At 41.5% G+C, this 15,528-nt stretch overlaps 1 protein-coding gene across 7 annotated transcripts in view; it reads right to left on the bottom strand.

Moving 5' to 3' along the window:
* Nucleotides 1–2,835: 2,835 nt before the first annotated feature.
* The window catches only part of TMTC4 (transmembrane O-mannosyltransferase targeting cadherins 4), a 136,072-nt gene continuing 123,379 nt past the window's right edge, over nt 2,836–15,528 (bottom strand). For all 7 annotated transcript variants that reach the window (XM_073894332.1, XM_073894334.1, XM_025874633.2 and 4 more), the window contains exons 15-18: nt 10,226–10,340; nt 8,832–8,944; nt 5,930–5,999; nt 2,836–4,636 (exon numbers count right to left, since the gene is read on the bottom strand). In XM_073894332.1, coding sequence (XP_073750433.1) covers nt 4,488–4,636; nt 5,930–5,999; nt 8,832–8,944; nt 10,226–10,340 — 447 coding nt within the window. In that variant the 3' untranslated portion in view covers nt 2,836–4,487. The remainder of the gene's footprint in view (nt 4,637–5,929; nt 6,000–8,831; nt 8,945–10,225; nt 10,341–15,528) is intronic.

Here is a 15,528-nt window from a genome sequence, read left to right as displayed (position 1 = left end):
TCTATATTTTGACTGTGGTGACCACACAAATCTCACACATGGTAACATTTCATAGAGCTAAATATGCAAATGAGTACACACGAAACTGATGAAATCTCAATAAGGTTGGTAGATGTATCAATATCGAACTGTTACCATTGGAGGAAACTGGGAGTACAGTATTGGGAGCTCTGATTATTTCTTACAACTGCACGTGGATTGACAGCAACCTCCCGATAAAAAGTAGTAATGTGAAAAAAAAGTAGTAATGTGAGAGTAAAAACAATCTCAGGTGACAGCAATCCCAAATGTAGTAGAATGTGAGTCAAGCCAGACTGGCTTTCAAAAGCTAAACCCTATTTTTTTCCCCTAAGTTTTTATTTAAATTCCAGTCAGTTAACATAAACTAACCCCTGTTTAAAAGGGAGAGGCCCCTGAGGGAGGAGACACACCAGTCCAAAAGACAGACACGTGTGTGGAAATCTAGGGGTGGAAGCTCCCCAGAAGGGAAGAAAGGAAAGTGGAGAGCTGTGAGTTTAGTGCTACTTGCTCAGGTGGGAGAAATGCATGATGGGCCCCAAAATACAAATCACCAAATCGGGACCAATGCCATATAGAGTGAAGGGGGCTCCGGTGACCTGAACATCTGCTGGACATCGTATTTGGCAGAGCCTCTGTGAAGATTCTGGCTGGCCTTGATGACGATTTTCATTCACAGACTGGGGTTTGGCCAACCATACAAATATCCCGATGTGTCTACATCTGTCACTTTGTGGCACTTGTAACATACAAGGACTTTATTTCCTCTTTTCTAGAGCTAAACTCCAACCAGGTTTGGGTCCTAACTCTTGGCTTTTCTCAGTCTATGTTTAACCGCACGGAAACACTAGCATTCCCTCACCCACCCACCTCCCATCCATCACCGAGTGACTCCGAAGCATTCCTTTGATCAGTTCGCATGTCTCCAACCTCACTGCCACTTGGTTACAGCAAGCCCTCATCCCTCCCCTGGACACATGGAGTGGTCTCTTCACTCCAATTCCTCCCCCACCGACAGCCCAAGCGCTCTTTTCAAAATAGAAATCCAATCATGTTGCCCCCCTGCTTTGCAGCCTTCCGTGGTTAAGGACGGCTTGGTCTGCAAACCCTGGCAAATCTGGCTCTAGTTACCTTTACCTGCTCCAGCGAGCGCCCTCCCCCTCCCCCTTAGACTTTGTTGGGCAAGGACTTTAGCTTTCTCACTGACGGGCCTTCGCATGTGGGGTTTCTTGTGCACACAGTCCAGGGGTTCTCAGCCTTGGCATTACTGGCACTTGGGGCCAGGCCATTTTCCTTGGTGGGGGCTATCGCGTGCATCATGGAATGCGCACTTGTAGCGTCCCCCCGCCCTCCATGTGTCAGGACAGGCATTGCCAGCTGTCGCCTGGGGCCCAAATCTGCCCTGGGCGGGAACTACTGGCCTAGAGTGAACTCATTCCTCTCTGCTTAGCAAATCTGTTCACAAGTACCCTTCTCAGGGACCCCCTTCAGGCAAGATCCAGTCTCCCTCTTCTCTCTTTTTTTTTTTAAAGATTTCTTTGCCAGAGAGAGACACAGCAAGAGAGGGAACACGAGCAGGGGGAGCGGGAGAGGGAGAAGCAGGCTTCCCGCGGAGCAGGGAGCCCGATGCGGGGCTCGATCCCAGGACCCCGGGATCACGACCCGAGCCGCAGGCAGACGCTCAACGACTGAGCCACCCAGGCGCCCCATCCCTCTTCTCTTATTATCTGTTTGATGATTATTGTCTCTCACGGTACTCTCCCCTACCTGAGGGCAAGGGCCATGCCCGCTTCCACTCGCCGCTGTACCCCAGTGTCTAGGAGAGTATCTGGCACAGAGCCGGCACTTAGATGCGCTGAATGAGCGAATGAGTGCGTTTAAGGTAAAATCTGTCTGCTGCAAAATCTACACCCTCCTCCAAAAATCCAAACTATTATTTATTGAGGGTCTACTGGGTCAAGTACTTCATGACCATGCGGGGAGACCTTATTATCCCCGTTTTACAGGTGAGAAACTGAGGCTTAAGCAATGCTAAATGGCTTGCCTATGACATCACAGTGGGAGAACCCAGACCCAAATCTAGATTTTCTAAGCCGATAGATGTGAATACGGACATGGATGTCCAATGCTTTGCTGCGGGGCTCAGGCTTTTATTCTGCATGATATTTTAAGTCAGTAATTTGAAATAAATGTAAAGACCATGCTTAAGAAATAGGATAGAATCAGAATCCCAAGGAGTCCCATCAAGGCAGCAGGCTAAGTCTAAGGATGAAACTTTTAAGAGAACTACTTATAAGATGCATGTAAACAGGGAAGAAATGTAGCAAACAGACAACTACTGCAAAATGCTTTTCAGGATTTTGCCCTTTCACCATCAGGCAGGTGCAGGATGAAGATCAGGACTCTGAGATTTCTCAAACTGGAAACTTCCCCCACGTCTGTCTGGACAAACTCCCATACTACTCCTTATCAGCAATAAAAACATTAAAATAAAATAAGGGGGAACCGGGACACAGCTTCTGGTGGCCGGTGGAGTGTTTGTTGGGATAGAATCCCAGGAAGTAGAGGGTGGCTGCCACCAAAAGGTGGAGAAAGAAGGAAGAGTGCTCAGCTCTGCAGAGACAGAAGACTGCCTGAAGCATCAATCACATTAATGACTGTTTTCTCTGGAAAGAAGACAGCTGCGATGGAAATCCCGAGAGACGGAGCGGTGACAGCTAAGGGGATTCCTTCTGCAGGCAGGGGTCCCGGATGTGCATGTCTTGATTTGACACGGAAGTTTTAGGATCGGTAGAAAAAAAAAAAAAATTGAAGGAGTTGTCACAAGAAATATTTTTCTTTACTCTCAAAAGGCAAGCACTGTTTTAAAGAAAGACATTTGCTTTAAAAACAAGAAAGATCAAGCCTATATAGTGCATCTGTTATCTGCCGAGCTGAGTACTGTAGGAACATAAATAAGAATAAGACAGCTTCTGCCCCCAAGAGATCTATAAATTGTTACTGTTATTTTGGGACCTTTTAAGAAATGTTTGAAACACAGCACTTCCTTTTCTGATGTATGTCAAACACCAGTACTTTCTTTCCTGATGTACCTCAAACCATCGTTAAGTTACAATTTCTAAATGGCAATTCTACGCAGATCTGCCCCCCCAAAACGTGAGTGTAGAGAATTAAATACATCTCATTGTGGATCTGTTCATCCCATTCTCTAAACCTGGATAACTCCAGGGTGCAATCCTATTACATGGTCCCTGACACCAAAGGGAAGCCACATACCAGAAAGATGAATTGGCCACTTCATTTTAAAGGGAAAGGAAGACAAAGTTCACTAACTCAAAAATCATCTATTAAGAGGGCAACATGCCATTTTTATACCAGTTTGTGTAATAATTTTACTGCATAAGAAATTAGAGAGATTGCATAAATAATTAGGTCAACAGCATATACAGAAGAATAAAACAAAGTAGACATGATTATTCTGATCAAATAAGACAGGAAAAATTTCAGTTCCTAAAATTACCACAAACACCCCAAATGTGCTCCTTTTAAGAGAAAATTTAGCTCTTGCATTTTCTGGATATAGTCATGACTATAGTTCCATTAAGCCAAATGGAAAACTGCTTTACAGCTAAAAACATAAAAAAGCAACTTACATAGATATGTAGCCCTCTTAATACCGGATGTAACAAAAACAAAGACATCAGGCTGCCTGCTTTTGCCTAAAGCATGCCTTGAATTTTCTGTTAACAGTAACAGCTTATATAGAATACAAATACAACATAATTTCCTATGTTATGAAGCTGAAATTGGGTGAATCCAAAAATTACTGCAGGAGTGAGTGTCTTCCAATGGGGAAAAAAGTATGTAAGTATACTAGATGTTAAAATTTCCTTTCCTCATTCAATTTTTTGCCCTGTTCAAAACATAAGAATACAAATAAATATATGTCCTTACAAGTGAAGTTCATAGTATATTGTTTAAAAAAAGATTAAAAAAACAAAAATCTTACTCTTTCTTGTCATTAAATAAAAATTCTAATATACAGACACAGTCGATATTTATATAAATTGTAGGAGTCAGTTTGTCATTTCTTGTTCACGACTGACATAAAATAGTGTTAGTCTCTATACAACATGGCTCACACCCCAAATGCAGGTTTCATCCTACTGCAAGTCGCTTCAGATAATTTTTTTCTTTTTTCTTTTTAATTAAAAAAGATTTCATTCTTGGAATTTTAGAATTTACATTTGAGTCATCTGAAAAAATACAATTTCAATGCAAAAACCACATCAAGCTTTCAAGACTATATTGCTGGTGCTGTAATCTTTTTGCATGTCTTTGTTTTCATAGAAAAAAAACCAGAATAAAATAAACAACATGTACGACTTTTAAATGGTTAAACATGACCACATAATATTAATGATATGCCTCATGCACACAAACAAACAAAAAAATGCAGGAAAAAAGGATCAGACGTCTTTCTTTTGCATTTGTTCCAGCTTTCTTCTTAACAGACCATAATTCTCCTTAGTTCCCGAGGCAGTGGGGTCAAGCTGCAGAGAGATTTCATAGTGTTTTTTGGCCAAGCTGAGATGTCCCCAACGGTGATAAAGCACAGCTGAAACAGCAACAGATGGATTTCACTGGAAATGCTTTGAACACCTTGAAGTATTCCCAACCACTTATTAAAAAAAAAAAAAAAAAATTACAGCACCTCTGCAAACAGTTTTCAAAAATCATTGTTTAAAATAATGTTGTTTGTACCACAAACTTTATTATAACCACACTCCCTGGTGATTGTCCGTTTAACCACCTCCAGTTACTCCTGGGGTTCTGCATATCACTAGACATGACCCATCTCCCTACAGCAACATTATTACATAAAGAAGTAAAAGGAAGAGTACACTAAGGTTGCCAGGAAATTTCCAGAAAGTCGGGCTGCACAGAGCTGGGCTCCATCACCGCTCAGAGCCCTGCAGAAGTCCAGCATCTGAATAAAGATGCCCCTACACCTTTTGGCAAAATAACAGCTTGTTTGTTGCTAGCTGGAAATAAGGGCTCTAACGTTAAGATCTGACCAGAGAACGGTATCTAAAATCTAATTATTAGAATGGTAAAGTGTCTGATTATTATCGTGATTCTGTAAGTAAAAGTAACTTTTTACATGGGCAGAAGGGCAACAGTTGCTGCTTCACGATTTCCACCTGAGAAGCTACAGAGTCCGTAGGGAACAGATTTGGCCTGCTTCTCCCTCTCCCACTCCCTCTGCTTGTGTTCCCTCTCTCGCTGTGTCTCACTCTATCACATAAATAAATAAAATATTAAAAAGAACAGATTTGGTAAAAACATATTCACACGTGGAGCATTCTAAACATTGACACTGTAAACATCGACACTGTAATGCTCTAAAAATCTTAATTATTGAGATGTAAAAATGGAAGAAAGGAATTCTAAGGGCTAGATCATTGTAGATGCACATTTAGCCAAGACACAAGAGAACATAAGAACACAGAGGAGGTCAGGTTATAATGGAAGGCCCACTAGGGAAGAAGGGAAAGGATGTAAATTAGACCAGAGATTTCCAAAGTACTTCTCAGTTTGACATTCTAGGATCTTTCAAAGGAAGAAAATCAAAGTAGATCATAAGACAGGGGTAAACTGAGTGGGGGATTACTGGGGTTGGTCTGGTCATACAATTATGATTTGTAAATATGACTATTATATAGCTACCTTTTTAATGTGTTAATTTCTTAAAAAAAAAACAACAACACATCTTAGAACCAGATTATGAAGGCCAATACAGGCTAGATTTGAAAAAACCATTCTTCCAATATCGATTTTATAGAAATGCACCCATTTCCTTCAACTTACATAGAATTTCAACAGGATCCAAATTGAAAAATTTCCTTACCCAAATTGCCATGGTAACTTGCAGCATTTGGATGAGCTTTAATTGCTTTGAGGAATAAAGCTTCAGATTCCTGGAGAATGATATAAAAAATAAGGTATTGCACGACGCAAAAGCCACAGTTTTGCTGCTTACGGTTTTCAAACTTTTAATGTCCTCGTTGTGCACCACTGTGTCCTTCTCCCAGCAACATCTGGGAAGGCCAGCGGACACACCCTGTTAGGAGGTTCTGAAGGGCAGTCAGGGAAGTGTGCAACAGGGAAAGGTGAGGGGCAGATGGCGGGTGGAAAGCAGTGGGGGCAGCAGAGAGAGGGCGGAGATGCTAATGAGCTCTGCTACCCGCCTCCCGGAAGGGGATGGAATTTTGCAACTTGAAGTAAGTAGCTCTGTTCAGGGTGCCCTGGAGGATGAGTCAAAGTCAAATGGCCAGGAAAGGGCTGGGTGGTTGAGGACACCCACAAAAGCATCATTTTCAGTCAGCCTCAATGAGCTCATTTCCAGGATTCTCGAGGTAGGAGCCGGGGCCAATTTAACCTCCCCCAAGAACTCAGAACCCTCTCAGCAATCCATAAGTAGCCCATTCATCTGGAAAAAATAAGCAGAGAGAATGAGGGAGGGACGGCCATCTGTCATCTAAGCAGCCACAGTACTGTATATGACCATGACCAAACGCCCCTGATGGGTGTGAACTGATTCTTGTATAGACTTGCATTTCCTCCAAATAGTGCTCACTTCCAATCGGGTTGCTATGAGGCATGACCAAGTGTCTTCTTACCTTATCATTACGGGACCATGGCTGCCTGGATGGTCCCGTTCGACCATAATACCAGGAAATAAAGATGCCTAACTGTTCTTTGCTGACACCTGCCAGGGTAGCTATTCACACCGTCTACATTCGTGTTCCCGAAGAGACACACATATGTTAGTGAGTATCAAACACTAAGCTGAAACAACTAAAGTTGTTTGTTTGGGGATGCATTTGCTCCTTCTGGCTGCACCTTCTGTGAGTTTTCCAAGGGGGCTTCCCACATCTAGGATCACACACTTTATAATGTATAGGAAGACAGATTTCTTTGTCCTGAGATGGCCTGTGGTACTCCTCAGAAGCAGGCTGGGCATTTGGGCAAACATCTCTGAAACCACAACCTTTTAGAGAGAGCTGGCAGAGAAAAACTTGTATTTTGGAAATGTCATCCAAAAAGGACTGAATGAAGACATCCGGGTAACCTACAAGATGTCAGCAAACATCACTTCCAGAACTCAGAGTCAGTGTCTGTGTGCCAAGTTAGAGTAGCTGAAACTCCTTCAAGGTAGCATAAGGTTCTCCTGCTGTGGTAGGTACACTGGAAAACAAATCAAATGGACTGTATAGATTTGTAGCTCTGCTCTAAGTAGTTACCTTTCTGACAACTTTCAAACACTACCATTTAGCCTGAGGAATAGTAAGGCCAGGGAATTTAAATCAGCTTTAAAATTTCTTCTCTTTCCTTATCCCTGGCCTAGACAATTAGGATGCAAAATGTATAGAAAAATAGGACACCCACTTCTCCGTTCTGCTCTATGGAGTATTTTCTACTTTACCTGGGGAAAAAAAGAACAATGTGAACTGGAAGCCAAATGAACCGTGGGTTCTGTCTCCTTAATAGAATTCTAGTTTATAGACTGTGGGATGATAGAAAAATCAATACAGTGGTTACATAAGCTGTATCTTGAAAATGCCCGGCTGTAGCTGGTGGTCGCTGGATGCTCCAGAGCTGTCCCAGGCTGACGGAGAAGGCTGGAGAGGTCGAGAGACGGGAAAACCACAAACCTTACCCCCAGCTCTACACAGGTAAACCCATAAAAAATAAAAAGTTAACCCCCTCAAAAACCATCTCTGGAGCAAAAGCTAGAAATGTTAAAACATATACTGACGCTATTAAACTCCCTGATATTTATTTTATTTTATTTTTTATTTTTTTAAACTCCCTGATATTTGAAAATGAAAGACGTGCATGAAATATCTTACTGTTATTGTGGAAAACTATGCTGATAATATCTGATAAGCAGAAGAGAAGTAAATAACGTGGGAAAAACATGAATTAATCACCTCCTTTAGGCCTCGTGTGATCAAAATCAGACATAGCTCTGGATTCCGAAAGAAAATCTTTCTGTCGCAAAGGATTAAGGTCCTGCTTCTGGAAGTGTGTTTTCTGTAACATCTGTGTTAGAAACCCAGGATGCTAGTTAAAAGTGCATCATGCCTGACTTTACCCCGCCAACTGAGACAGTGCCTCTTGTGGGGAGGAATCTGGGCCAGCTGCATCTAACACCCTCCCTCCCTGGCTCTGACATGTAAATTTAAAGTCTGAGATCATGGGTGCTAGGAACCCGGAGTCCCCTTAGGGACACAGGGCATCGTGCCCCTTTTGATTCACAGTCCCCTCCTGGCCAGTCCTGGGAGCTGGGTCAGAGAGAGCCCTGATCTTGTAACTTGTGGTTCCATTGGTCAGCCGTTCTAGGGCCGTGCGGATGACCTACGACGTAACTCTAGATGTGGAGAAACCCGGAGGCAGCAAGTACTAGTCCTGTATTCCCCATGGGCTGTTGTTCCTTTAGTGCAGAAGCTGGCAGGCGCCAGGGTGGGGGCTGGGGCAGCTGCTAGGATGAGCTGTCACTGCCTCTTCTTTGGGGCTTCTCTTCCCCTCCCCACGTTTGAGCAACGGTAATGAACGCTGATGAGAAAGGACCCTGCAAATCCATCTTTTGGGCGGCTTCTCCAGGAAGCAAATTGACCAAGTCACACTGGTGCACGGCTCTCACTGTTTTGGCCTAATTCTGAATTTAACTGGGCAGAAGTAACATTTATGGCTTCTGTCAGATGCTGGCATTGATCACAAGAAATCGCGGCCTCTGGTTTACACACCTTGTATTTCTGGGACTTCCCCAGCACGTTTGCCAACGAGAACATCAGAGAGTGATCATTAGGTATTAATTCCAGTGCCTCTCTTCCAACTGCTTCAGCTTGGGCTAAATTACCTGCAAGGAAAACACAGAAACATTTAAGAAAACATGTTAACATTGTACTGGTATTTCATTCTGTCTAACAGTGCTTATGTGCATTGTACACAATGATTAGGAGTAACTCCTTAAGAAAATCAATGAAGAATGCATAACATGGGGCGCCTGGGTGGCTCAGTCGTTAAGCGTCTGCCTTCGGCTCACGTCGTGATCTCAGGGTCCTGAGATCGAGCCCCGCATCGGGCTCCCTGCTCAGCGGGAAGCCTGCTTCTCCCTCTCCCACTCCCCCTGCTTGTGTTCCCTCTCTTGCTGAGTCTCCCTCTGTCAAATAAATAAATAAAATCTTTAAAAAAAATGCATAACACATGTACACATACAATATATACACAATATACACATGCACACACAACACACACAAAGCATACATATGACACACAACACACACGACACGATCAGTTGCAAAACTACTGCAGTCCAGCACAATTCTGATATGATCTATAAACAGCTTTTGATTAAATTCTGTAAAAGCACATAAAACCTAATTTTAATTTTTCCCCAGACACCAGTTACACCTAAATTGGAGAAAGCCAGTCTGTAGAATAACAGTATCCATAGTAACACTTTAATAACTGAGTATTTATCATGTCGAAGTACACATTTTATACCTTCATTAGAAGCAAGTGTATATCTCTTTTCCACACTGCTTAGATGGCTCACTAGCTTGAAATTTTGCCAAATTAAAACTATCATTTCTTACGGGATGCTTGGATTTTCAAAAGTAGGGGAGCAGAGTAACTCCCAGTTGATAGCGCTAAGATCCTGGCTGAGAAACCACATTGTCAAGTCTGTTAGCATTGTATCTCCACTAAGAATCCATAGCTCTGAGTGTAGGTTTGAGGGCATCTCCTTTAAGAAGAGTCCATGAACTGTATAGAGCATGGACCTTGCATTTATTAACCCCAAAGCCGTTACTGTTCACTTTTGGGTACCTCCAGCAGCCTAGACGACGGACAATGCTAGATCACAGGCTCCAGAAGAAATGAGCTATTAGTGCCCATCCTCCCCTGTGGCTCAGCACTAATTCTAAGTGTCATTTTCCCCAAACATACATATTTCAATATGTCAAAGGAAACTCTATTTTCTATAAGAATAATTTTTGTCATGTAAAATATTAGCCCATATTAATTTTTTTTTAACTCATACACACTAGAGAAAAAAAGCACATATGTTTCCTACTTATCCAGTGGCATGGTACTGTGGTGTCTTGCCCTCCGATGTATGCAAGGCGCCTTTCTGTACCTGTGTTATCGAGGAGTATGATCATGTTGTTCCAAGCCAAACTGTGTTCCGGTTTCAGCACAGTCGTATTCCTCCACGCGTTCAGGGCATCCACGTGGCGGTTTAGATCTGCATACTGAAAATAAAGCACGGCCCTGAAAAATCAATATTCCAATGTCGTTGCTTCCTCTAAGACATACCCAAAACCAAACCCCAAACTAAACAAAACCTAACTAGTGCTTACTGAGCTTCTGAGTTTTCACAGTAACTCACTGGATCCTCAAAATATCTCACTGAAGTAGATAACCATCCCCATTGTACAGATGGAACAATGGAGGCACAGAGAAATTAAGTAATTTCTCAAAGTTACACGTTGCTCAAAGTTACGTGTCTAGAAATGGTAAACAGGAATGAGCACCAGGTGGTCTAGTTCCTGAGCCTACAACCTCTTGAGTGTAATTCATAATTTAGTGATTCTAGGCATCAACTAATATTTGAGACTCCTGGAGAGACATGAATTAAAAACCTAATCATTACTCTTTTTCTAGAAAGACTTCACATAGTGTATCTTTGGTAAGGTATTATTTTAAAGCGGTAAATAAAATATTTAATGTAACAGCTACGTATGTCAAATTCACCTTGTGAAGGATGCTCTAGTAGGCTCTTCCTGCCTACAATCTAAGCTACATACAAAGCGATGAGTGTGTCAGACATATTAGTGAACACCTTGGAAAAGTCTTAACTGGCAACATGAAACCCCTTGATTTTCTTTTTAAAGATTTTATTTTTAAGTAATCTCTACACCCAACGTGGAGCTTGAACTCACCAACCCCGAGATCAAGAGTTGTAGGCTCCATGGACTGAGCCAGCCAGGCCCCCTGCTTTGGCAATTTGAAGCCTGTTTGCCTCCTTTAGGAAGGAGAGAATTATCTGTTGCTTTCTTTTGAGAGGGCATGTTGTTTAACACTGAAAACACCACAAAATGTGTGTCTCTCAATGTGCATGGTTAATAAGAGCATTCCGAGGGAGAAAGTGATGGATTTTTTCTAGCAGGTGATCCTCTTTAACTCAGTTCAAATGCCCATCTTATTTGAATGAACTTAGCTCCTTTACCTCTGCAAAAACTACAAATGGTAACAATTTATCCAAGTTCAAGGCAATTTCCTTCCTCACTGGCAAGTCTTTTTATTAGACAACAGAAATATTTTGACTTTATGACACACACACACACAGCAAACAGGTGGCATATTAGGTAAGGAAAAGAAGGGTTTAATTATGGAAACCTTATGAATATCCATTTGCTGATGAGGTTGTCAGATCTGAGAGACTCAGAAAACTCCAGTCACAATATTTCACCCCATAAGTAAGGAAATGATGTGAAAAGTTCAAAAAGTAAAATAATTAAGGGTGTTAATTATACCAACACATTTAATTGCCTGTATCGGAGTTTCCATTGATTTCTTGGTCAAGTCTCTCTAGCGAGTGACATGCATTTGAGTCAGTTGGACAAAATCTGTGGTGACATTCTTAATACACAGGCAAACCAACAAAACTTCATTTACACAACAACAAAAGTTCTTCACATATTTTATTATTTCTTCTTATTATTACTGTTTACTGAAGAACAACAGACTGAATTAGGTAAAATTTACTGTACTTTTATTTTGTCTCAACTCTCCCCTTCTTATAGCATCTATATGAAGTGAACCAGCACTTTAAGGGAAGCAGAGAAAAATGGTGATTTGGCCGGAACTACTCATCCAGACGGGACAGGTAATGCACACATTATTTACCCATGAGCTCTATGCCCATCCTTCTGTACTCTGCCAAACACATTTCTCAGAGTCCTTTGCCACTTGGCTCCTTGCGAGGTTTCTGCCAGCAGGAGTCACGGGTGACATCAGAGAGCTGCAAGAGGGGCCCTTCCCCCCACTCTCACACTGTCCCTCCTTTTCCTTGGCCGTGCATCTGAAGGGGCTATGTCTCCCCCTCCACAGTGCCAGGCTGGAAGCAGTGGTCCTCCTTCATGATTTTAGCGCTTGAGATTATGGTGGCTCCTGAGATGGCAGCCCCTTTATATTCTGGTAGTGCCATTTCCTCCTGTTTGTGCACATAACCCTACAGGGTTTCCTTATACTGTCAGAGTTGACACCATTTTTCCATTTCTGTCATCCAGTCTTCCAACAATTGTTTAACCAATTCCCTACATAGAATCTTCTCTATTTAAAATACTTAGCATGGGGGCACCCGGATGGCTCAGTCCAAAGAGCATGCGACCCCTGATCTTGGGGTTGTAAGTTCGGGCCCCAGGTTGGGTATAGAGGTTACTAAAAACAAACAAACAGACAGACAAACAAACAAACTAAATACAATACAATACAATAATTGGCATGGTTTCTGTTTTCCTGAATGGCTCCTAACTGATACGATCAGTCCTTGCATAATGAATCGTCTCTAGTTAGTATCTCTAGTCACTAGTACTGAAATTCTCTAATGGTACCATGTCGCAAATAATCCAGCTTTTCCCAGTTTTCTACTTCACAAGGAAACTGCATTATATTCCCTTCTTATGAGGGTACAGAATTCAAAGCACATTTCTGTCTCTCATTACTAAAGAGTGACTAAAGAGGATTTTTAAAAAGAAAAATTTAAGTTAACTAAGTTCATCTTATTTACCAATATATAAATGTGTTGGTTGAGCTGTTAAAGATTAAGCTGTCAATGCTTTTAAGCTGTCAAGCAGGCAAAAGCTGGACCATTAAACAACAATGGAGAGCAAAATCTTTAAATAAGAACAGCTGGCAGAAGGGAACACAGGAAGATCATTTCACGGTAGCATAATTAGTAAACAATACACACAAAGAGTGCTGCAAAGTCTAATATACTTAATACTACAGATGATCCTCTACATGAACGTGGGAATGAATTCCAAGGACTGGAGCACATGGATAAAATCCTGGCTTTTACAGTCTGTTTTCTTTTCTTTGGACCTAACTCTTACAAAGGGCTTAGTTAGCATAAATTCTCTATTTTCCAAACCCCAAGGAACTGCAGTGACAGGCACTTACTAGGGGAAGGAAAAATACTGCCAAGTATTAGAGGCTTAAGTGTAACCTGGAAGACTGTAGGCAGAAACACTCTGCAAACAGTAATCTAAAAAACTACCTCCAGAACAGAAGAAAAAAATGGAAGAATTCACATGGATATCAACTATAATGTCATGCAAGTCCTAGTGTACTAGACACAGTAAATAGAAACAGTCATCCCTGCAAGTGTTCAGATAATACCCAATTTGCTCCCATCCCCCATCTCACTTCATTGACTTTGCAAGGATCCACCCTGCCTTGTATGTGATTGAACTTTTTGGTTTCTACTTGAATCATTATGGTGAGGTTTTACTGTCTTCCCACCCTCATCCCCAGAGAGAACAATATAGAGGATCAAAATATGCCATCCCAAATATACTACTCGGATGTAAGGATTATTGCACTTAAGACATCTGAGATTCGATAGATGCAGAAAGAAGCCTTCCTGGAACTTCCCTTATCTGATTAAAAGCAGAAACACAGTCATAAGGACTGCCATAAATCCCCCTCTCCTGGGGACGTTTTATGGCCATGAAGAAGGACCCACACAAACCTTTGTTAGTTTCCACCTGTATTTACCTTCTGAGAACGTGCCACCCTTAGAAACCTAAAACCTCTTCCTTTCTCTTGTCACTTCTCTACAAAGTTATTGTTCTTTGTTAAGATGCTATGTAAGCCTAAGTTCTCACCACCTCTTTGAGTTACTCATCACTGAGTTTTTCCCATGTGTATGCACAATGCATGTCTGGATAAACTCTTTTTTTTTTTTTCCTCTTGTTAATCTGTCTGTAGTCAGTCTAACTTGCAGGGCCCCAAAGACAGAACCTAAGAGGGTAAAGTTTTTTTTTTTTTATCTGCCTTCAACAGCTTCTCACTAGAATAATTTAAGCTGTCCTTGAATCTTCAGGTTTCACAGAGAAAGCTGTTTCAACATTCGTGTATGTAACTAGATCATAAGGCACAGAATTATAAAATGTAAAAAGAAACAGAAATGTGGGAAAGGCCAAGTGGCTCTGGAGAAAGTTATGTGGGACAACAGGAATTGCCTGCTACCAATTTTCCTTGTTTAAACAGCTTGCTGTTACATGGATTCAGTCACATTACTGCCACCTTCCTCCAAGCCCAGGGAGAAACAATTCCTCTTTTCCACGCTAGAGCATGCATACAGAGACGGTAGCTTCCCAGGATACATTATAAGTGAAACACGTTTTCTATTCTTTGAATAATAAACACACAAGCCACTTTACTTTAAAATTTATAACACATGCAGTACGTGCTCATTTAAAGGGACATATGCTTAGTGGGAGAAGTAAAATTTCACCATCATTAGCCACACGTTCCTGTCACTTAGTTTCCTCCATTCATAAAATTCTGCCTCTACAACATGCAAAATCACTGCTACCCAATCCAGAAACAAAGCAGTTTAGACCAAACACATTCCCATCATGCTAAGAACTGAAGCTTGGATTTTCAATAATCCTTAAAGCAACTCATGTTTTCTAGGCCGCCCTCCTCAAACAGTCTCTTCTGCTTTGAGCTGGTCAGTCTGTCTTCTCAATGCTCAGATAGATCTGCTTCCCAAATGCAGGGCCAACAACAGGGTATTGGAATGACTGGAGAATTTTGTTGGTTTGTTTTGTAAATACAGATCATCTATGGGGCCTATGATTCCATAAATCTAAGATGGGGTGGGAGGACTTGGATATTCAACCAGTTTTGGGAACCACTGGTTTTGATAACACCAGGACTCCATAAAACCAAGAAGTCTCCAGACCCTTAAAGTGAGGATAAACAGGCATCTCTTTAAAACAACTTTGATGTCATCCTACCTGTGAGGCTAGGCTGGATGAAATCTGAAAAAGTATATCTTAAACTTCTTTTAAAAGTCACATCACTATATGTGTATTCCAGTTTGGCTAAAATGAGCAAAACCTTTTTCCCTTAATAATTTCATTTAATCAAACTGAATATAGTAGGAACATATGTAGTTAGTTTCTTGAAACCAAATCAAAGGCTTAACTCAAGGGAGAATATAATCATTCTTATTTAAGAAATTTTGCTGTTTGTGGGTAAGTCTGTTTTCCCCCAGCCCTACAGAGATATAACTGGCATAGAACCTTCATAAGTTTTTTAAGTGTACAACGTGACGATGTGATACCTGTGCATATATCACCACGATAAGGTTAGTTATACCACCTCCATCACCTCACGTTATTGTGTGTCTGGTTCTTTTCTTCA

The sequence above is a fragment of the Callorhinus ursinus genome, unplaced genomic scaffold, assembly GCF_003265705.2.
Source record: "Callorhinus ursinus isolate GAN/ISIS: 27379988/994484 unplaced genomic scaffold, GSC_fseal_2.0 scaffold7, whole genome shotgun sequence".
Taxonomy (NCBI): domain Eukaryota; kingdom Metazoa; phylum Chordata; class Mammalia; order Carnivora; family Otariidae; genus Callorhinus; species Callorhinus ursinus.
The sequence above is the reverse complement of the archived record's forward strand: the minus strand, read 5'-3'. Positions and strand labels throughout refer to the sequence as shown.